Raw genomic sequence first — 22,777 nt, forward strand, 5'->3', positions numbered from 1 at the left:
CACAGTATCACTTGCACCCAGCCTAAAAGATCTTAATTTTCCAGTAACATGAGCAGGATCCTTCATGTATGGGTTAGGTTCTCCTGTAAATGACTGTACAAGAGTGACTAGATGTTTGGCAATCCCACAGGTTAGACAATCAATGGCACTAACAATTGGTCTCAAAGGATGTCCTGTTTGTGAATTTTTGGTGAACCATACAATCCTGCAGTCAGTGCTTCCAATTTGATGAGACCCTTCTTGGCTATAGGAGATACTGAAAAATGTGTTTATTAGCTTAATTGTTATTCTGTTCATAAAATAAAAAAAAAAGCTTCAAGAAAGGAATGAATGTAAACAAATGTGAGTGAGATCCTAGTAACAACTAGAAATAAAGAAAGATAGATAGATAGATAGGGAGGTGAATGAAGAAAGTAGAAAGTGTGAAGTACTTTGGAAGCGTGGTAAGAGGAAAATGGAAGAAATGAGAAAGAAGTCAGTGAACATGACAGAAAGGCTGAATGAAGCATTCTTGCGGAATGCTAGGAGCCAGGTTTGGAACACAGACATACCACAAAAAAGTGAAGAAGTAATGTGTAGAAGTTACTACCTCTCAATACCGACCTATGCATCTGAAACATGGGTAATGAAGAAAGGAGATGAAGCAGATTACAAGAATATGAAATGAAGTTCCTCAGAAGTAGGAAAGAGTAGCAAGGGGAGAGAGAGGATGAGAAATGAAAAGGTAAGGGAAATAGTGAAAGAGGAACCCTTGCTGAGCACAACAAACATCAAGGCTACGATGGTACTGGCAATAAAAGACGATGGAAAATGACAATTCCCAAGAATATACATGAAATGGTGATGCACAGGAACCAACCAAGAGAAAGATCAAAGGATAGATGGCTGAAAGGTGTAGGAGAGGGTGGGGGGGTGTGGGGGAGCAGTAGTGGCAGTTATATACAGAACCCTTTTTTTTTATCTGCTAGAGTTTGACGTCTCAGATCTGCACGAGATCTCTGAAGTAGAAGTTTAAGGATCATTTTTCGGGTATAATACTCCTCAGTTGCTATCAGTTCCGGTTTGTTAAAAAGATACTGGTGACAAGCTTTTCGTTTTGGAGCCACACTTAACTAGTGTTCCCATTGTTGTTCTAGCACAACTGTACTTGGAGGCTATTTTTGAATCAGGAATCATTATCTTGAACAAAAACCCTGCATGGTCACTGCATGATTATGGCAAATTGGGCTCAGTAAGGAATGTCGTAAATAACAACTCTGCGTTTTGGTAACAAACTTTCATCTCCAGAAAGAGATTTTCACTCTGCAGCAGAGTGTGCGATGATATAAAACTTCCTTGCAGATTAAAACTGTGTGCCAGATCGAGACTCAAACTTGGGACCTTTGCCTTTCACGGGCAAGTCCTCTACCATCTGAGCTACCCAAGCACGACTCACGCCCTGTCCTCACAGCTTTACTTACGCCAGTACCTTGTCTCCTATCTTCCAAACTTCACAGAAGCTTGCAGAACTAGCACTCCTGGAAGAAAGGATATTGCGGAGACATAGCTTAGCCACAGCCTAGGTCCGGCACACAGTTTTAATCTGCCAGGAAGTTTCATATCAGCGCACACTCTGCTTCAGAGTGAAAATTTCATTCTGGAAACATCCCCCACACTGTGGCTAAGCCATGTCTCCGCAATATCCCTTCTTCCAGGAGTGCTAGTTATGAAAGGTTCACAGGACAGCTTCTGTGAAGTTTGGAAGATAGGAGACGAGGTACTGGTGGAAGTAAAGCTGTGAGGACAGGGCGCGAGTCATGCTTGAGTAGCTCAGATCGTAGAGCACTTGCCCGCGAAAGGCAAAGGTCCCGAGTTCGAGTGAGTTCGAGTCTCGGTCCGGCATACAGTTTTCATCTGCCAGGAAGTTTCAAACTTTCATCTTCTGAAGATTTGGTAAAAACTGCTAAGTTCTTGTTCATATCCTTCAGCTTCACTGTATCTGAAAGAATCTTGCTAGCCACGTTTGCGGCAATCTTCTCTCCCACCATGGGCAACTGAAAAATTCCAGCCCCACACACTACAAACACATGTGAATCAGTTTTGGAGGAGTGCAGTAAACATGGCCGTACTTTTCAGTATTTCTCCCTACATTTTTGGACAATTATTGTTTCTTAACAGTGTCACTAGTCCCAGTACTGTCACCACACACATTTTGCTGCACCAGAAATCGCTTAATTGTTTATTTCAAAATCTTGTGAACGTATTTCCTTGCCATATGTTTAGTGTGCACTAGAAGAGCGTTCTATGTTAGTTTGTTTATGATAAATACAATTAACACGTGCTAGTATGTTACACACAAACATTATTCACGAAACAGAATTAAACTCCAGTTTGTCATCACAAGAAAACAAAGACACCTCCATGGGAACTCACCAGGAGGAATCATTGTGTGACTAGCAAAGAAAACAACTGCGCAAAATAAACCACTTCATTCCTAGCTATGCATAGGATGAGTAAAGTCATATACCCATATACAGTGTTCAGTGTAACCTAGTTCTACAAGGAGCAGAAAAGGGCGAGTATGCCAAATGTCTATGAAAAATGTGAAAAGAAATATTGGTGAGAATGCAGGTTATAAAGAACGATTTCCTCCTGTGCATCCTTTTCAAGCACTTTATATTGTTATATGAACAAGAAATCTAAAAAAAAGAGTAATTTTTGTCATGTCATTCATAAAGTCATAATTATTGGAGGAAATTTGTAATTATTACAACTGATTTGTAACACTTGGCATCTCTGGGTCTATGTGTAGGCTAATTTCAGGCACTACTGTACGGTTCAAATGGCTCTGAGCACTATGGGACTTTTTTTTCATCTGAGGCCATCAGTCCCCTAGAACATAGAACTACTTTAACCTAAGGACATCATACACAGCCATGCCCAAGGCAGGATTCGAACCTGCAACCGTAGCAGTCATGCGGTTCAAGACTGAAGCGCCTAGAATGCCGGCTTACTGTAAGGATTTTGGCGAGTTTTTCACTGATAGATTGATTCACGGGAAATGTTTGTGTACTGTAATGCCAGACAACTCATCGGGCCATTGGTAATTAGTTGTAGATGTGCGAAGTTAGGTCAGGTCTCTAGTTCTCTCTACCTGTTATCGATGTATCGCTATGCATTAAATAGTTACAGCTGTTTCTAATCACTAGTTTCATACTGAACTTATCCCATATTAAGGACAGCCAAAGATACCAAAAAATTATTGCCTACACTGACCTTGTCTCCAAACTGTTGCTGCCACTGTTGAAACTGCTGTTGCCATTGCTGCCACTGCTGCCATTGTTGTTGTACAAGGTTCACATTCCATTGCTGGGAGGCAGTATAGTTTGCTGCGACATCCTGAGGAACCAAACACAGTATTACTTGATCAGTACTGGCATTGGCTTTAGATAACAGCATTGATTTTTGTATGATATAAATGTAAAGTTTAGAGCAAGGAAATTTTATTGCAAAAGTTATTTACCTGACTTCCGAGCCAATAAGTCATCAAAATCTAATACAGAAATGAAAGAAAGCAGTAATCTTTACAATCTCTGCAGTATTTATAATTCAACCACCAAACAAAGTAGTATCACAGACAGATTTCAGATGTAGCTGAACCCCATAGCAGTGATAGTTGTTTGTGTTCCGATGAAATTAAATCTTGCTGCTGATTTTGTTCACTTGTAACAGTACTAATGCATTGATTTCTGGTGACCATTCCGTATTCTATAGTTGTGAGGACACCCCCCCCCCTTTTTTTGTTCCTGATGTATCGCCCATAGCTGCATTGGCCAAATTCAAAGGTGCTGCTAGTTACACCGGCTCTTGCCAACTTCTCATATCTTGCTGACTGATGGTATTTTAATCACCTCTCACACCCAACCTGTCATCAGCAAAACTCCGCAGGACCTGGAGAAGATGACTATGACCACTGCAGCACTGAGCACTGGTCAGGGGGCACAAAAAGAAAAGAAGAAGAAGAAGAAGAAGAAAACCAAAGGTTCCATTAACCACAACTATACAACCCAGAAGATTCACCATCAATAAAGACAAAGTCTTCGTTATGGTGGTGGCTTTCAATCTGAAGACAGGTTTGATAAAGCTCTTCATCTATCCTGTGCAAGCCTTTTCATCTCCGCATTAACTATTTCAGTCTATAGCCATTTGAAGCTGCTTACTGTGCTGAAGCCTTGGTCTACCTCTAAAATTTTTACCACTGTCCCTCCCCCAATTCCTTCCATTACCAAAACTGAAAATTCTCTGACATGTCAGATCTGCCCAATCGAATCTTTCTTTTATAGTCAGGTTGTTGTGGCATAACTTTTTTTCCTCAATTTGTTTCAGTAACCCTTAGTTTATCATTCAATCTATTCATCTAATCTTCAGCAATGATTAGCAATCTTCTATAGCACCACATTTCAAAAGCTTCTGTTCTTTTCTTGTCTGAACTGCTTACTGCCCACATTAAATTTTTGTACAAAGCTATACTCCAGATAAATAATCTTCACAAACAACTTCCTAACACTTAAATTTATTTTAGATGCTAACCCCCCCCCCCCCCCCCAAAAAAAAAAAAAAATATATATATCCATCCGCATATACACAGACACAAGCAGACATTTGTAAAGGCAAAGAGTTTGGGCAGAGATGTCAGTCGAGGCGGAAGTACAGAGGCAAAGATGTTGTTGAAAGACGGGTGAGGTAAGAGCGGCGGCAAATTGAAATTAGCGGAGATTGAGCCCTGGCGGATAGCGAGAAGAGAGGATATGCTGAACTTGCACTTCGTATGTGTGTGTGTGTGTGTGTGTGTGTGTGTGTGTGCGCGCGCGCGCGTGAGTGTATACCTGTCCTTTTTCCCCCCTAAGGTAAGTCTATCCGCTCCCGGGATTGGAACGACTCCTTACCCTCTCCCTTAAAACCCAAATCCTTTCGTCTTTCCCTCTCCTTCCCTCTTTCCTGATGAGGCAACCGTTGGTTGCGAAAGCTTGAATTTTGTGTGTCTATCGACCTGCCAGCACTTTTGTTTGGTAAGTCTCATCATCTTTCTTTTTTTTATATATATATATATATATATATATATATATATTAGAAGGAAACATTCCACGTAGGAAAAATATACCTAAAAACAAAGATGATGTGACTTACCAAATGAAAGTGCTGGCAGGTCGACAGACACACAAACGAACACAAACATACACACAAAATTCAAGCTTTCGCAACAAACTGTTGCCTCATCAGGAAAGAGGGAAGGAGAGGGAAAGACGAAAGGATGTGGGTTTTAAGGGAGAGGGTAAGGAGTCATTCCAGTCCCGGAAGCGGAAAGACTTACCTTAGGGGGAAAAAGGGACGGGTATACACTCGCACACACACACATATCCATCCACACATATCCAACACAAGCAGACACATTTAAAAAAAAAAAAAAAAAAATGTCTGCTTGTGTCTGTGTATATGCGGATGGATATGTGTGTGTGTGTGTGTGTGCCAGTGTATACCTGTCCTTTTTTCCCCCTAAGGTAAGTCTTTCTGCTCCCGGGATTTGAATGACTCCTTACCCTCTCCCTTAAAACCCAAATCCTTTTGTCTTTCCCTCTCCTTCCCTCTTTCCTGACGAGGCAACCGTTGGTTGCGAAAGCTAGAATTTTGTGTGTATGTTTGTGTTTTTTTGTGTGTCTATCGACCTGCCAGCGCTTTTGTTTGGTAAGTCCCATCATCTTTCTTTTTAGATATATTTTTCCCACGTGGAATGTTTCCCTCTATTATATATATATATATACACACACACAAAGATGATGTGACTTACCAAATGAAAGTGCTGGCAGGTCGACAGACACACAAACGAACACAAACATACACACAAAATTCAAGCTTTCGCAACAAACTGTTGCCTCATCAGGAAAGAGGGAAGGAGAGGGAAAGACGAAAGGATGTGGGTTTTAAGGGAGAGGGTAAGGAGTCATTCCAGTCCCGGGAGTCTGCTTGTGTCTGTATATGTGTGGATGGATATGTGTGTGCGTGCGCGCGAGTGTATACCCGTCCTTTTTTCCCCCTAAGGTAAGTCTTTCCGCTCCCGGGACTGGAATGACTCCTTACCCTCTTCCTTAAAACCCACATCCTTTCGTATTTCCCTCTCCTTCCCTCTTTCCTGATGAGGCAACAGTTTGTTGCGAAAGCTTGAATTTTGTGTGTATGTTTGTGTTCGTTTGTGTGTCTGTCGACCTGCCAGCACTTTCATTTGGTAAGTCACATCATCTTTGTTTTTAGGTATATTTTTCCTACGTGGAATGTTTCCTTCTATTATAACTATATATACTAATCCAACTTTGTCAGTATACCTGATTTAATTGAATTACACTCCATTGCCTTAACTTTGCTTTTGTCAATCTTCATGCAATAATCTCTTTTCAAGACACTACTCATTCTGTTCAACTGATCTTGCAAATCCTTTGCTGCCTGTGACAGAATTATAATGTTGTTAGCAAACCTCAAAATCTTCATTTCTTCCCACTGATCTTTACTTCCTTTGTCAAATTCCTCCTTCATTTCCTGCTTGCTTAATGAACATATTGAATAACGTCATTGGTAGGCTGCAAGCACTGTTTCCCTTTCACATCTGCATCTTGTAAATACACACTGATTTCTGTACAAGTTATAAATAATCTTTAGTTCCCTGTATTTTATTGCTGCTAGCTTCAAAATTTCAAAGAGTGTAGTCAACTCAACACTGTGAAAAGCTTTTTTTCTAAATATGCAAGTACAATACACACAGGTTTGCCTTTCTTCAATATACCCACTACAGTAAGTCATAAGGTGTTCCTCATGTGTCCTTAAATTAGTCTTCCCCAAGGCTGGCCTTTACCTGTTTGCAACCATGTCTTACTAACCTGATGGTTCAGTGGTATTTACAATGTCAGCCCCTACATTTCCTGGAATTGGAATTAGTTTATTCTTCCTGAAGTCTGAAGGTATTTTGCCTGCCTCATATCTTTCACACCAACTGGAATCATTTTGTCACAGCTGGTTCTCCCAAGGGTGTCAATAATTCAGAGGGAATGTCCTCTACTCGAGGGTACTTGTTTCTCATAGTATCTCATCTCCTGTCTCATCTCCAGCTACTTCCTTTTCTCTTTCTGTAATACTATCCTCAAGTTTGTTCCCCGTATACAAGACCCTCTAAATATTCTTTGCATCTTACAGCTTTCCCTACTTTTGTTTAGTACTGGCTTGCCATCTTAGGTCTATACCATATTTACTCGAATCTAAGCCGCACTTTTTTTCCGGTTTTTGTAATCCAAAAAACCACCTGCGGCTTACAATCAAGTGCAAAGCAAGCGGAAGTTCTGAAAAATGTTGGTAGGTGCCGCCACAACTAACTTCTGCCATAGAATATATGTAGCGCTACACAGGCACCCTTTGTAGGCACAAAGATAAATACTGGCACCAAATCCTTTGCGTCAGTAAATAAATTTAAACAAAAGGTGGAAGACGAGCTTTTTTCTCCGCCCAGCGTTTCGACCACTGCATTTTCATACATTATCCAACGAAGTAAATACAAATTCCGTATTGTTCATCTTCGAATGTAGCAGCATTTCAAAGTACTATGAAAATCCGACTGGCAAGACTGTTTGGGATGTTTGTCAATACGGCCAACTCTACTCGTCAATATGGCCAACTCTACGTTCTGAATTTTTTCCTACCTGTGGGAAGAGATGGTTGCTAATAGGAACTTTTTGGATTGTGAATCACATGCAGTATTCTCTTCACCATATAAATAATTGCGAATATAAACATTTTGCCATGTATTGTTTCGTGTTTGCTGCTATCTCATTTAAATCCTGCCTGCCTAATAAACTACGAAACTAGAGTGGGACAACAGCAAACGCGGAAGAATATACATATCATGTCATGTTTATATTTGTATTATTCTTATGCCTAATAGTGATACAGTCAGAAATGGAGCACAGAAATTGACTAGATTTTTAAATCTAAAATGACTAATTTATGTGCAGAATGTAATGTACTAAAGAGGCGCCTGCAAAGATTTTCAAATGGAGAAAAATTTTCACTAAACTCTCGTTCAGAACATCTTCTATCATACGCAGTGTATTATTTGGTTCTTTTTGATCATTATCAAAGAAAGCAGTAGTGTAAGTAACAACAAATAGCAGTCTCTTGCTATTGTTTCGCTAATGAGACGATTTCACTCTTCGCGAGCAGGGACAGGCCGTAAACACGCACTATCAGAATGCGACAAACAATGCATGACACAGTGCAGTAATGCATTTTCAGCTTAGAGCGACGTAAACACCTATAACAAAGAAAACTGCGCTTATCAGATCAAAGAAAAATAAGCAATCAATTCAAACCAGACGAAGCACGTGAAAAAGGAAGGGTACCCGTATAAATACGGACGGAGCACCTGGCGCATAGCAATGGCTTACCTGGTAAAGCTTAACTGCTAAGCTTACGACACAAACCAAACTACTGTAGCTGCATCGTCATTCATTCGACCTAAATTGTGTCTTATATTACAATGGACCAACTTCTTTTCGATTTGGAGATGCGGCCTAAAGCTTTTCTCTCCCCTTGAATTTCGAGTCTCAAATTTCAGGTGCGGCTTAGATTCGGGAAATTTTTTTTCCTTGATTTCGAGTCTCATTTTTCAGGTGCGGCTTAGATTTGAGTGCGGCTTAGATTCGAGTAAATACGGTATTCAAACGGTTGCTTTTCTTTTATCCTCTCTGTTTGATTTTCTGAAAGGTGGCATCTTTCTTTGCCCTAATGATGTTCCCCTCTACAACTTTGCATTTGTCCTTTAGCCATTTCTGCTTACCTATTTTGCGCTTTCTGCCCATCTCATTTTTTTGGAGTTTGTGTTTCCTTTCACCAACTTCATTTGCTGCACATTTATATTTTCTCCTCTTTTCGCCAAATTCAATGCACCTGTGTTATTTAGGAATTTCTATTATGCATTGCCTTTTTACAAATGTGATCTTTTGCTGCATTTCCTATTTAATCTCTCAAAGCCACACTTTCATTTCCTCTTTTATTCTTTCGCCCCTTTTCAGTGCAATAAAGCCTGGTACTCCCTCTGAAACACTGAACAACCTCTGGATCCTTTAATTTACCTAGGTCCTATTTCCAACCTTTCTGTAATTTTGTCAGTTTCAGTCTGCCGTTTAAAACCAATGTATTTCAAAATCTTTGTCTTACAGTTACATAAGCCTCTCTTGGCTGTGACAACACATTCACAAAGTAGCCCATAATAGCTTGTCCACATTCCTGTTTTCTTACTCATTATTAGATCCACTTCTGCCTTATTCTTATTTGATTTTGTGTTGATAACTCTCTACCTCACCTGATCGGCAGTGCTGTTCTTCCTGCAACCACACTTTACTAATTGTCATTATAGGCCTACAGTTCCCTTTTTAAACTCTCTAACCTACCTACCCAATTAAGGGATCTAACATTCTACACTCTAACCCATAGAATGAAATTTTTGTTTTCCCTGATGACAACATCCTCCTAAGTAATATTCAACCAGAGATCGAAATGGGTGACTATTTTACCACCAGAATATTTTACTGAAGAGGATTTCACGATCACGATCACTAAGCAATACTATAGAGCAGCCTGCACTTTAGGGAGGGCTGAGGGTAGGGTGGGCACGAGTGGATAACAGCTGTAGCTTCCCCTTATTTATCAGCACAGCAAAGGCATGTCGGCTAATGTTATGAGGCCAGATCAACCAATCATCCAGACTCTGGATACTCCTGCAAATGATGAGAAGGTTGCTGTCCCTGTTCAGGAAGAACAGGTTAGTCGCCCTTTCCACAGATACCCCTCCATTGTGGTTGCATCCTAGATATAGCTACCTTATCACTGAGGCATGCAAGCTTCAACACCTCCCTATGTACACTTGAAAATGACAAATCATGAAAACTGCGATCACACTTCATAAATTTACTGAGAACCGTAAGCAGTATTTATCAGTCAAAAACTAATTTTCAACTGCAATATACTCCACACTACTTGATTATATTTGTTTTTCATTTGCTCAACCTTTAACTCACACTTTATCATTGAGTTATCATTCCTCTTTCAAGATAGCATTAACGCTTTGCATCCACTGTCAGACTATGTCCGACATTATGATTTTCCGATGTCAAACTATGTCCAATATGTTCCTACTGCGTGCTATAATAAATACAAGTTGAGGAGAATGCACTCAGTGGCAAAACTGGATTGCAGAGGGTTAATACCACACTCTGACTAAAACAGCTTTGTTACTGATGTTCCAGTGATTCAAATGGCAGGGGCTGGCCAATCTTATTTCTACCTCAAGTACCACATGCTTGCTGTGTTGTCTGTTTTGTAAGTGCACGCATGGCCATGTTTGGCATGGCAGGCTACACACAAACAACAATTGCCTTGAAACTACAATCTCCAAATTACATAGCTATTTTATGTGAGAAAGTTTCCACTCTTCTCCCACATTCACCCATCATTCAAATAATTTGTTATGAATGCAAATATATACTAACTTCCTCATAATTATGACCACATTATTTCGTTTGCTTCCTGCTACATAAAGCAAAAGGTTACAGAATTTTCCCAGGCAAAAAGACAATGCCTTCTTCATGTAGACGGAAGAAGTTCATATGCAGAAGTTCTGGCTACTGATCACTGTGAAAATATTTTTTTTTTTTTGTATATCGAAACAGAAATTTGGCTGAAGTTAGGTTTTCAAAATGCTGTCAAAAGTAGACTGTGCCGGAAAGTGCAGCACATTCACACTCAGTTTGTGCGTGCACGACACATTCAAAAGTAAAAAGATTTTACAAATGTAAGCAAAATTTTTCTACCTCAACTGAAATGCCACCAAAATGAAAATAAGTGGCTTCAATTGATTTAAACACACTCTTACCAATAGTGTTCACCGTTATAAAATCAGGTGTAGGAAGGCAACCACAGCTCATGATCTAAAAAATGTATAATTTGTGATAAATGCTAATGTAGATGAGAATTGTGTGGATGTGGGCTTGATGCCCTATGATGGCTGGTTTCCCCATAATGCTCCTCTCCCCTCAGGTGGGCAAAATTCTAGTTTGTTTACACTCACAGCCAACTACCAGTTTATAGTGTCCACACTATAAGGCAACTGGAAAACAAAACCTGTTAAAATATATTGGCCACATCAAATGTCGTCCCATTACATGGGAATAGAGGTGTTTTTTTTTTTTGCCCCGAAAGCAAACAATACTGACACTCAATTCCAAGAGCTGCTCTTTCTCTAGCAAAAATACATACATTCACACATACAACCAAACACAAACCAAAATGCAGGCAGCGGTGGCCATGGCAAAACTGATGGTTGATTACTGATTGTTGAGAGTAACTGCCTGGGTAGATGGTCATTGGGAGGGATAGGGAAGGAGGGGTAGAAAAGAAAGCACAAGAAGAGGAGTTAACGGGATAGTGCGCAACACAGCAATTGTCAGATGACTCAGCAGCTGTGCTACAAGATGAAAGGAGTTCAGAGGGAAGAGTATATATGAGATACAGGGCAGGAGGGGTGAAGGGAGGGGAGGAAAAGAGAGAGAGAGAGAGAGAGAGAGAGAGAGAGAGAGAGAGAGAAGTATTGCAGTGGAAGGGGGGAGAGATACGGGAGTGGGGGGGGGGAGGAGGGGATTGCCCACATGGGGGAGTGAGGCAGGAGGAAGAGTGCTAGGAGAAGGCAGTACATGATCGAGACAAATAAGGAGTGGTCTGACCACATGAGAGAAAGTGAGAAGTAAGGTGAAGCAGCTGTTGAAGTAATTTGTGTTGTGGTGCACAGCACATTGGTGAATGGTGGACAAGTTTGCCACAGTTTGATGGTGGTCATTCATGCTAACAGACTGTTGGTTACTTCTTACCACAGCTTCTATTACATTTCGTTATCCTCAGAGATGAGGTGTATCCTACCCAAAACACTACTCACATCAACCGAAGTAGTGTTCTGAAACCCACACAACCTATAGGTGAGTGGTTGCCTTTCCTTTATTTTCCCTATTATTCCATCTAGGTATTCCCACTGCTATAAAAAAAAGGTGATTTTGAAGTACATGCTGTTTAAGATGGGCAACATTTTGTATTTGGTATTTCTGGTACCTTTAGAGCCCAAGATCACTGTGAATACTTCTGTGGTAAAGTGTGCAACTCAATAATTTTCTGCCAGTCGGACAGGCAATGCACTAACAAATGAGTATGTTTCCAGTGCATTTTACTCACTATTTATCTGTTGTGACAAAATTTATCAGCAAGTATGAAGAGCAGTTGTGGCTTGGGCATTGCTTTCCTTCCTTCATTTACATTATTTCTGTATTCTGTACAGTAACAGCATTGTAGCTCTATTAGATCAGGAACAATGGTTTAGCAAACTTGGGGACATTTGCGCATTTCAAGTAGTTCTATGAAGTTACAAATGATTAGGTCACATTCGCACTCTACGTAACAGGTTGTTTCTCACATCTGAGAAGAAATGATTGCATGGGAAGCTGTGTCCTATTCAGAAAAGTGTCGCACAAGCATCATTACTTCTAACTGGCCCATGAACGATGTACCTTGCCGTTGGTGGGAAGGCTTGCGTGCCTCAGCGATACATATGGCCGTACCGTAGGTGCAACCACAACGGAGGGGTATCTGTTGAGAGGCCAGACAAACGTGTGATTCCTGAAGAGGGGCAGCAGCCTTTTCAGTAGTTGCAGGGGAAACAGTCTGGATGACTGACTGATCTGGTCTTGTAACACTAACCAAAACGGCCTTGCTGTGCTGGTACTGCGAATGGCTGAAAGCAAGGGGAAACTACAGGCATTATTTTTTTCTGAGGGCATGCAACTTTACTGTATGGTTAAATGATGATGGCGTCCTCTTGGGTAAAATATTCCAGAGGTAAAATAGTACCCCATTCGGATCTCCGGGCAGGGACTCCTCAAGAGGACGTAGTTATCAGGAGAAAGAAAACTGGCGTTCTACGGATTGGAGTGTGGAATGTCAGATCCCTTAATCGGGCAGGTAGGTTAGAAAATTTAAAAAGGGAAATGCATAGGTTAAAGTTAGATATAGTGCGAATTAGTGAAGTTTGGTGGCAGCAGGAACAAGACTTTTGGTCAGGTGAATACAGGGTCATAAACACAAAATCAAATAGCGGTAATGCAGGAGTAGGTTTAATAATGAATAAAAAATAAGGAGTGTGGGTAAGCTACTACAAACAGCATAGTGAACGCATTATTGTGGCCAAGATAGACACGAAGCCCATGCCCACCACAGTAGTACAAGTTTATATGCCAACTAGCTCTGCAGATTATGAAGGAATTGACGAAATGTATGATGAGATAAAAGAAATTATTCAGGTAGTGAAGAGAGACGAAAATTTAATAGTCATGGGTGACTGGAATTCGAGAGTAGGAAAAGGGAGAGAAGGAAACATAGTAGGTGAATATGGATTGGGGGTGAGAAATGAAAGAGGAAGCCGTCTGGTAGAATTTTGGACAGAGCATAACTTAATAATAGCTAACACTTGGTTCAAGAATCGTGAAAGTAGGTTGTATACATGGAAGAATCCTGGAGATACTAGAAGATACCAGATAGATTATATAATGGTAAGACAGAGATTTAGGAACCAGGTTTTAAATTGTAAGACATTTCCAGGAGCAGATGTGGACTCTGGCCACAATCTATTGGTTATGAACTGTAGATTAAAACTGAAGAAACTGCAAAAAGGTGGGAATTTAAAGAGATGGGACCTGGATAAACTGAAAGAACCAGAGGTTGTACAGAGCTTCAGGGAGAGCATAAGGGAACGATTGACAGTAATGGAGGGAAGAAATACAGTAGAAGAAGAATGGGTAGCTCTGAGGGATGAAGTATTGAAGGCAGCAGAGGATCAAGTAGGTAAAAAGACAAGGGCTAGTAGAAACCCTTGGGTAACAGAAGAAATATTGAATTTAATTGATGAAAGGAGAAAATATAAAGACACAGTAAACGAAGCAGGCAAAAAGGAATAGAAACGTCTCAAAAATGAGATCGACAGGAAGTGCAAAATGGCTAAGAAGGGATGGCTAGAGGACATATGTAAGGATGTAGAGGCGTATCTCACTAGGGGTAAGATGACACCGCCTACAGGAAAATTAAAGAGCCCTTTGGAGAAAAGAGAGCCACTTGTACGAATATCAAGAGCTAAGATGGAAACCCAGTTCTAAGCAAAGAAGGGAAAGCAGAAAGGTGGAAGGAGTATATAGAGGGTCTATACAGGGGCGATGTTCTTGAGGACAATATTATGGAAACTGAAGAGGATGTAGATGAAGATGAAATGGGAGACACGATACTGTGTGAAGAGTTTGACAGAGCACTGAAAGACCTAAGTCGAAACAAGGCACCGGGAGTAGACAACATTCCATTAGAACTACTGACAGCCTTGGGAGAGCCAGTCCTGACAAAACTCTACCATCTGGTGAGCAAGATGTATGAGACAGGCGAAATTCCCTCAGACTTCAAGAAGAATATAATACCAAAGAAAGCAGGTGTTGACAGATGTGAAAATTACCGAACTATCTGTTTAATAAGTCACAGCTGCAAAATACTAACACGAATTCTTTATAGACAAATGGAAAAACTGGTAGAAGCCGACATCGGGGAAGATCAGTTTGGGTTCCGTAGAAATGTTGGGACACGTCAGGCAATACTGACCCTACGACTTATCTTAGAAGAAAGATTAAGGAAAGGCAAACCTACGTTTCTAGCATTTGTAGACTTAGAGAAAGCCTTTGACAATGTTGATTGGAATACTGTCTTTCAATTTCTAAAGGTGGCAGGGCTAAAATACAGGGAACGAAACACTATTTACAATTTGTACAGAAACCAGATAGCAGTTATAAGAGTCGAGGGGCACGAAAGGGAAGCAGTGGTTGGGTGAAAGGAGGATGTAAGATGAACATCAACAAAAGCAAAACTAGGATAATGGAATGTAGTCGAATTAAGTCGGGTGATGCTGAGGGAATTAGACTAGGAAATGAGACACTTAAAGTAGTTAAGGAGTTTTGCTATTTGGGGAGAAAAATAACTGATGATGGTCGAAGTAGAGAGAATATAAAATGTAGACTGGCAATGGCAAGGAAAGCGTTTCTGAAGAAGAGAAATTTGTTAACATCGAGTATAGATTTAAGTGTCAGGAAGTCGTTTCTGAAAGTATTTGTATGGAGTGTAGCCATGTATGGAATTGAAACGTGGACGGTAAATAGTTTGGACAAGAAGAGAATAGAAGCTTTCGAAATGTGGTGCTACAGAAGAATGCTGAAGATTAGATGGGTAGATCGCATAACTACCGAGGAGGTATTGAATAGAATTGGGGAGAAGAGGAGTTTGTGGCACAAAGACAAGAAGAAGGGACCGGTTGGTAGGACATGTTCTGAGGCATCAAGGGATCACAAATTTAGTATTGGAGGGCAGCGTGGAGGGTAAAAATCGTAGAGGGAGACCAAGAGGTGAATACACTAAGCAGATTCAGAAGGATGTAGGTTGCAGTAAGTACTGGGAGATGAAGAAGCTTGCACAGGATAGAGTAGCATGGAGAGCTGCATCAAACCAGTCTCAGGACTGAAGACCACAACAACAACATAAAGATATATAAACAGCCTTGCCCCTTTTATCGGTCTCAACTTGGTATCCATCACACCCAGCCACTCTTCCTTTTAGACACACATTGTAGACCTTCTCAACAATGACATCACAGCATGCAGACGGGTAGGACAGTGATTACGTTCAAAAGGGTCCATGCCTCCTTGGCTGCAGTCTCCCATGTATGTTGGTACCTGGTGGAATGATACTTCCTTTCCCTGTCTTTGCAACTGGAGAATATCATCAATGTTTTCCATAGTTTTATCTGCTGGATAAATATACTGAATGGTCTGCGAAGCATTGAGTGAATCGGAGCAGACCAGTAATTTCAAATCACGATCATGTTCCACAGTTTTACGAATCACATGGACTTCAGTGTCAAATATAGCAAAACGGGCAGTTGATTTCTGAAAACACAGGTGGGAAGAGAGATAGAAGACCCAGTAGTTCCTCCCATTGGGATCCATCAATATATTCTGCACTAAAATTGTGCTGCTTAGTTAAAATTTTACAAAATTTGTTCTTTAAAACATAGTCTGCAGTGAAAAGTTCGTTACACTCTGTCAAGTCCGTGATATCTTTGGCTTCATTAACAACCAGGGAGGTCTCCAGAATGACATTTTCCACTCTGCAGCAGAGTGTGCACTGATATGAAACTTCCTGGCAGGTTAAAACTGTGTGGCATATCAAGACTCAAACATGTGGCCTTTGTCGTGAGCTGCCCAAGCACAACTTACGACCTGTCCTCGCAGCTTTACTTCTGCCAGTACCTCAAAAACTGTCTTCCAAACTTCACAGAAGCTCTCTTGCAAAACTTGCAAGTTCGGAAGGCAGGAGCTGAGTTACAGGGAAAGCCAGAGATGTCAGAAATAACTAGAGATGGAATGCTCATTTGGCCACAAGGAAATTTCTCTTATCAGGTAACACAAAGTTCACCTACCTCTGAGCATAAGAACGGTATAGGGTTTGTCCAGTGGGCTCTTGTGGTCAATTTGATGCCCTTTTGGTGCACTGAGCCCATTACCTTCAAGTATGTCAGTTATGCTGGGTCACAGACCACCACAATCTAGAGATGGTGTACAAGAACATTCCAGAATTGCAGCAAGCCCATTATACCTGTACCCAATTTCTCCTGATCAAACACTTCAGGACACCCAGTGCTTTATTTTTAGTTCCCCGAGTTGCAGCAGCAGCAGCAGCCAAGCCAATTTTCTATCAAATAAGAAACCCTGCCACCTCACCACATTCTTAAAATGCACAAAATTTTCTCAAGGGAAAAATTAAAACCTGTTCTAGCTGACCATTCCTCCAGTGTCTTGACTGCCAACTGTAATCAAAATGCAGAAAATAGAGAAGACATGTACACATGATGAGCAGTACACAATTCCTCACTGTGGACAATATGTTACGATTGAAATCGTAAACAAAGTCACACTCTAACGTGCTCCTGAGGGATACCGTTAACCCAAGGAAACCTAACAGATGAGCATTCTTGACTCTGTGTCTATAAAGACATTTGGCAAGTAAGGACTATAGAAAAATGGGAAGACAACCACAAAATCGGCATTTGTGTAACTGATAAGACGATACTGTCACTCCACATAGTTTCATATGCCTTTTCACTGTCTTCCTGTGAGTCGTTTCTAACTCATCATTGCTACCTGAGGTTGTTCCTTCCTGTGTCACACAGCTCGATTCTCAATTATGTACTAGTTGACATAAATTAGATTTTTTTTTGTTTCAGTTTCTTCCAAAGTTTTGATAATACTCACAAATTCTACAAATAGTACCACATTATCTCAGTGTCTGTGAAAACAGAAAAACTCTTCTTGGTTAGTATATAATTTATAAACATAAAAATTTACTTCACTCGGCCAGAACAAACCATCCAAAAGATATGCCTCACAAACTCAATATTGCGATCAAAATAACAAACTGGTTGACCGTTGCGCACAGAAGCTGAAGACATCTTAAGTTCGCTTCTGTGCACAAAATATGGCTGCAACAGAAGGAGCCAGGTATTTCTAGTCCAGATGCATTCACACACTAACTGTTAAAGTGCAGTACAAGGTTTGGTTAGAACGTCCGTAACAGTCTTATCGCGTGTCTGCCCACTTTTGCAACTAGCTTTGGCAATTCTCTCAAAACATACCACACAAAGAAACAAGGCTTGTGGGTGTGATCATTTTCATTGTGTGCATTGTCTGCAACTGACTGTTGCCCAGTGGCACTTGAGGTAGCATGTCTATGGTGAACAGAACAACAGAATTTATGAACTTTGTCATTCTGATCCACATATAACTTCACTCAGCCTGCACAAATACCCTCTTCCCCCCAATCTCCCCCACCCCTGTTCTATCCACTCCATTATGTGTTGCAGGTGACCACATCACATTCCTACCTGTGCACCAGCTGCCTCTCCCACCCAGCTGTCAGCCATCACTCCCCTGCTGCCCCCCTCCCCCAAATTCCCTAACCCCTTTCTCACCTCACCCAGTCGAACACACGCAACTCACCATCCCTGTCAAGCTACGGTGCCAGACTGTGTAGTCAGCCAACAAAGTTCATTCTGTGATAAAGCGCAAAACATGTCTAACTTGAATGAGTCTCTCTTGTGTTGGTTTGTGGGGATTTTGCACATCCTGTATACTAAACACGGTGAGTATTCATGCTTTAACAAGTCACTAAATATTAAATGAGGAAGAAATGTTTCTTCCTTTACCTTTTTTATCATGTCGCCACAAAATTTGACGTGCTTTTATCATTTTCAACAAGAGCCAGCACAAATTATTAGTGGTACAACTTGTACATCATACAGATTGTATTCTAAGGTTTTCACACAGTCTGTTGATATATTTCTAGTCCTCTGATAGCTCTGTCCCTTTAATTATTTCTCTGCCTACAGGGAACATCTTTCCCTTGCTATATTTCACATCAGATGGATTTTGACTACCCACTTTTTAGTTTAGCCTCACGCCAATAATAACTGTTCTTGACAAAAGATGGCAGAAATTCACAAGCAGATGCAGAACAACTTGCTGTGATGGTCTTTGTGATGAACAGATGATTAATACAATCTAAAATACTGAGTTTTACACTTTCATTTACAGCAAACTAATTTTCATTTGCTGTGGCAATCCTTCCTGCTGAAGTATGTCAGATTTTTCTAACATAATAATTTCCAGGTAAAAAACTTATGTTGCTTTAGAGTGAAAGTGGAATTGAGTGGAAACTCCATAATTCCACAATTTACTGCCTCACTTTCCAAATCTATTGTCATAGGGGATTTAAATTTTATTTTTCAGGTGTAAAATCAGAATCCATGCAGTTTCTAAATACTGTTTCATTATGTTTGGCTTTCTGACTGACGGTGACCCACAATTTATAATGGATGAACCTGATAATGGATTCAGTGTATACACTAATATCTCTACTACTGATATATCGCACACTGGGGACAAAGAAGAAGCTGTCAATATATCCGTAAGTTCTTGAGCTTTTTTGGAAGCAGCTGTTATGAAATTCATTCACATGGTGGAGCAAGAGGAGGGGGCTGCAAATGCGACAATTACAAAGAAGCAAGAGAGACAACATGAAATTCAAAAAATACAAATAACTAACAGAAGTAATAATATTGAGATAGTACATACATAACATTTAAATTTCAGGTTGGCTTATCCAGAAATGATGAAATTACAGAATCTCAGCCAAAATCAGATGAAAGCAACCGCAACACAAATGAATCGCAGCCTACACACAAGCACCACCACCAGCAGCATCAGTAGCACCAGCACCAAGGGAAATACAGATTTATGTGCACTGACAATTTAGAAAAAATGATTTTGTAGCCCATGAGACTGAGTGGAAAGTATCACTTCCACCTCCACCAGTAGAGGAAATGGCACACTTGCAGCATTATAAAACATTTCTAAAATGCTGCTGGTAAACGTTTCGGGATTTGAGGTCATGGTCCAAGAAACTCTTCTGTTCCTGATGTTTTGTCCAGGAATGTGCTGGACATCCTCAGAGGCACTCCTCCGCTGAGTCTTGCCGACTGACCGGTCAGATGTCCGAGAGCAACATATATACTGTACGAAAGGGGGAGTGGTCAAAGTAACACGTGATGAACAGAAATAAAGATAAAATTGTCTAGAGATTCTGAAGAGCTACTGTCCATATGTCGCAAAGTTTCACTGCCTCCTCTTTCCTATTAAAACTATTCTGATGCTCATAAATTTCAATGGCTTCTCTACATAGTCGTGGATAATAATTCGACACTGTAGATAAAATTTCTGTCTCAGAAAACTTCACTTCGTGGTTTCCTGACTGAAGAGCATGCTCTGCTACAGCTGATATCTCTATTTTTCCTAGTCGGCAAAGACTTTTATGCTCTTTTAGCTGTGTATTTACACTCCTCTTGGTAGGTCCGATATAAACTTTTACCACACCTACACAGAGGTTTGTATACACTACCTGTCAACAGAGGCGTGCATTTACCCTTCACAGATCGGAGTACTTGACTTATTTTTGTTTCTTGGTCTGAAGGCCGGTCTGATATCATGTTTCTGTAAATCTTACCGATCTGATCCGTTACTTTTCCAATACAAGGGAGAAAAAACATTATTTTTCTGTCATTTTGGTTCATTGTTGTCCTTCAGTCTTCTGTTCCTTGTTTGCAATATTCTCTTTACCTTCTTCGCTGAGTAGCCGTCTTTCTCGAAGGCCTGCTTCAGAATAGATAAATTAGTTGTAGCAGAGCACATCTTCAGTCAGGAAACTGTGAAGTTTTCCGAGACAGAAATTTTATCTACAGTGTCAAATTATTATCCACGACTATATAGAGAAGCCATTGAAATTTATAAGCATCAGGATAGTTTTAATAGGAAAGAGGAGGCAGTGAAACTTAGCGATATATGGACAGTAGCTCTGCAGAATCACTAGACAATTTTATCTTTGACTAGATGACAATCGATAGTCAAGTTTTATCTTTGACATGGATTATTTCTGTTCATCGTGTGTTACTTTGACCACTCCCCTTTTCCCACAGTATATATGTCGCTCTCGGACATCTGACCAGTCAGTCGGCAAGACTCAGCAGAGGAATGCCTCTGAGGATGTCCAGCGCATTCCTGGACGAAACATCAGGAACAGGAGAGTTTCTTGGACTACGACCTCATATCCCGAAAGGTTTACCAGCAGCTATGTCATCCAATCATGAAAGCCTTCATTCTATTTCTAAAATGATAACAGATTTGAACTCATTTCTGAGGAGTCCCAACATCTATGCTTTGCTTTGAGATTCGCTTTTTTTGTGAGACAAGCAAAAATGAATAATAACAGTCTGCTGGCATTTTGTGCACATGGGCATAATGAAGATACCTTCCGTTAATTTAAACTGGCTGAATCTACATCAACACCTACACCTACACCTACATGCATACTCCGCAAGCCACCGTACGGTGTGTAGCGGAGGGTAACCTGTACCACAACTAATCATTTCTTTTCTTGTTCCACTCGCACATAGAGTGAGGGAAAAACAACTGTCTATATACCACCATATGAGCCCTAATTTCTCGTAGCTTATCTTCGTGGTCCCTATGCAAAACGTATGTTGGCAGCAGTAGATTTGTTCTGCAGTCAGCTACAAATGCTGATTCCCTAAACTTCCTCTGTAGTGTTCTTCGAAAGGATCATCATCTTCCTTCAGGGATTGCCACTTGAGCTCGTGAAGCATATCCGTCACACTTCCATGTGGATCAAACTTACTGGTAAAAGTCCAGCTGCATGTGTCTGAATTGCCTCAATGTCTTCTTTCAATCTGACTTGGTGTGGATCCCAAACACTTGAGCAGTAATCAAGAATAGGTTGCACCAGCATCCTATATGTGGTCTCCTTTGCACAGATGAACCACACTTTCCTAAATTTCTCCCAATAAACCGAAGTCAACCATTCAGCTTTCCTACCAAAATCCTCACATGCTCATTCCATTTCATATCGCTTCACAACATTACGCCGAGATATCTAAACAACATGACTGTGTCACACGGGACACTGCTAATGCTGGATCCAAACATTACGGATTTGTTTTTCATAGTCATCTGCATTAAGTTATATGTTTCTACAATAATTCCCCACTGGCATTCATCAGACCAACTAGAAATTTTGTTTAGGTTATCTTTTATCAACCGTCACTTATCTTTGACACCTTCCCGAACACCACAGTATCATCAGTGAACAACTGTAGATTCCTGACCACACTGTCGGCAGATCATTTATGTATATAGAAAATAGCAACAGCCCTATCACACTTCCCTTGGGCACTCCTGATGTTACCTGATGAACACTAACCGCCGAGGACAACATATGGGTTCTATTACTTATGAAGTGTTCGAGCCAGTCACACATCTAGGAGCCTATTCCATATGCACGTACCATCGTCAACAGTCTGCAGCGGGATACAGTGTCGAACGTTTTGGGGAAATCCAGGAGTATGGAATCAGCCTGTTGTCCTTCATCCAAATCTCACAATATGCCATGTGAGAGAAAAGTAAGCTGGGTTTTGCATGAGCAATGCTTTCTAAAGCTGTGCTGATTCATGCATATGAGCTTCTCGGTCTGTACAAAATTAGTTATTTAGAACTCAGAATATGCTCTAGAATTCTGCACGAAAGCAATGTTAAGGATATTGGTCCGTAATTTTGAGGGTCCATTCTTTTACCCTTCTTATATACAGGAGTCTTGCGCGCTTTTCTCCTGTCACTTGGTACTTTGCATTGGTCAAGAGATTCATGATAATAAGTATGAATGTAAATAGTGTAAAGATCCAATGGTCACTGATGTGACAAGCAGAAATTAGTTCTTCCAGCTACTATTGTTTTTCACAAAGTCAATAATGCAAAATTCCTTGAAGTTAATAGTAATCGAGAAACTCTTCAAGATGTGTCGCCTTTAGTCTGCATTGCAGTCATCACAATCCCCTCACCCCAACACACACATCCGCAGAAGAATACCAAGCAGTTAATGGAAGGTAACGCCTTTCCAGAGAAGAAACTGTTCGAAGCAGCATGTATGAAATAAGCCTCAACAAGGGGTTACATAT

The 22,777-nt window shown here is 40.6% G+C and overlaps 1 protein-coding gene across 12 annotated transcripts in view; it reads right to left on the reverse strand.

Annotated features, from left to right (window-relative positions):
- The window catches only part of LOC126106316 (YLP motif-containing protein 1-like), a 432,507-nt gene that overhangs the window by 362,736 nt on the left and 46,994 nt on the right, over positions 1-22,777 (reverse strand). For all 12 annotated transcript variants that reach the window (XR_007523332.1, XR_007523330.1, XR_007523331.1 and 9 more), the window contains one exon: positions 3,256-3,378. Coding sequence is in view for 9 of the 12 variants with exons in the window: in XM_049912551.1 (XP_049768508.1) it covers positions 3,256-3,378 (123 nt within the window). In the remaining 3 variants the exon portion in view is untranslated. The remainder of the gene's footprint in view (positions 1-3,255; positions 3,379-22,777) is intronic.

Source organism: Schistocerca cancellata, chromosome 10, assembly GCF_023864275.1.
Source record: "Schistocerca cancellata isolate TAMUIC-IGC-003103 chromosome 10, iqSchCanc2.1, whole genome shotgun sequence".
NCBI classification, from domain to species: Eukaryota; Metazoa; Arthropoda; class Insecta; order Orthoptera; family Acrididae; genus Schistocerca; species Schistocerca cancellata.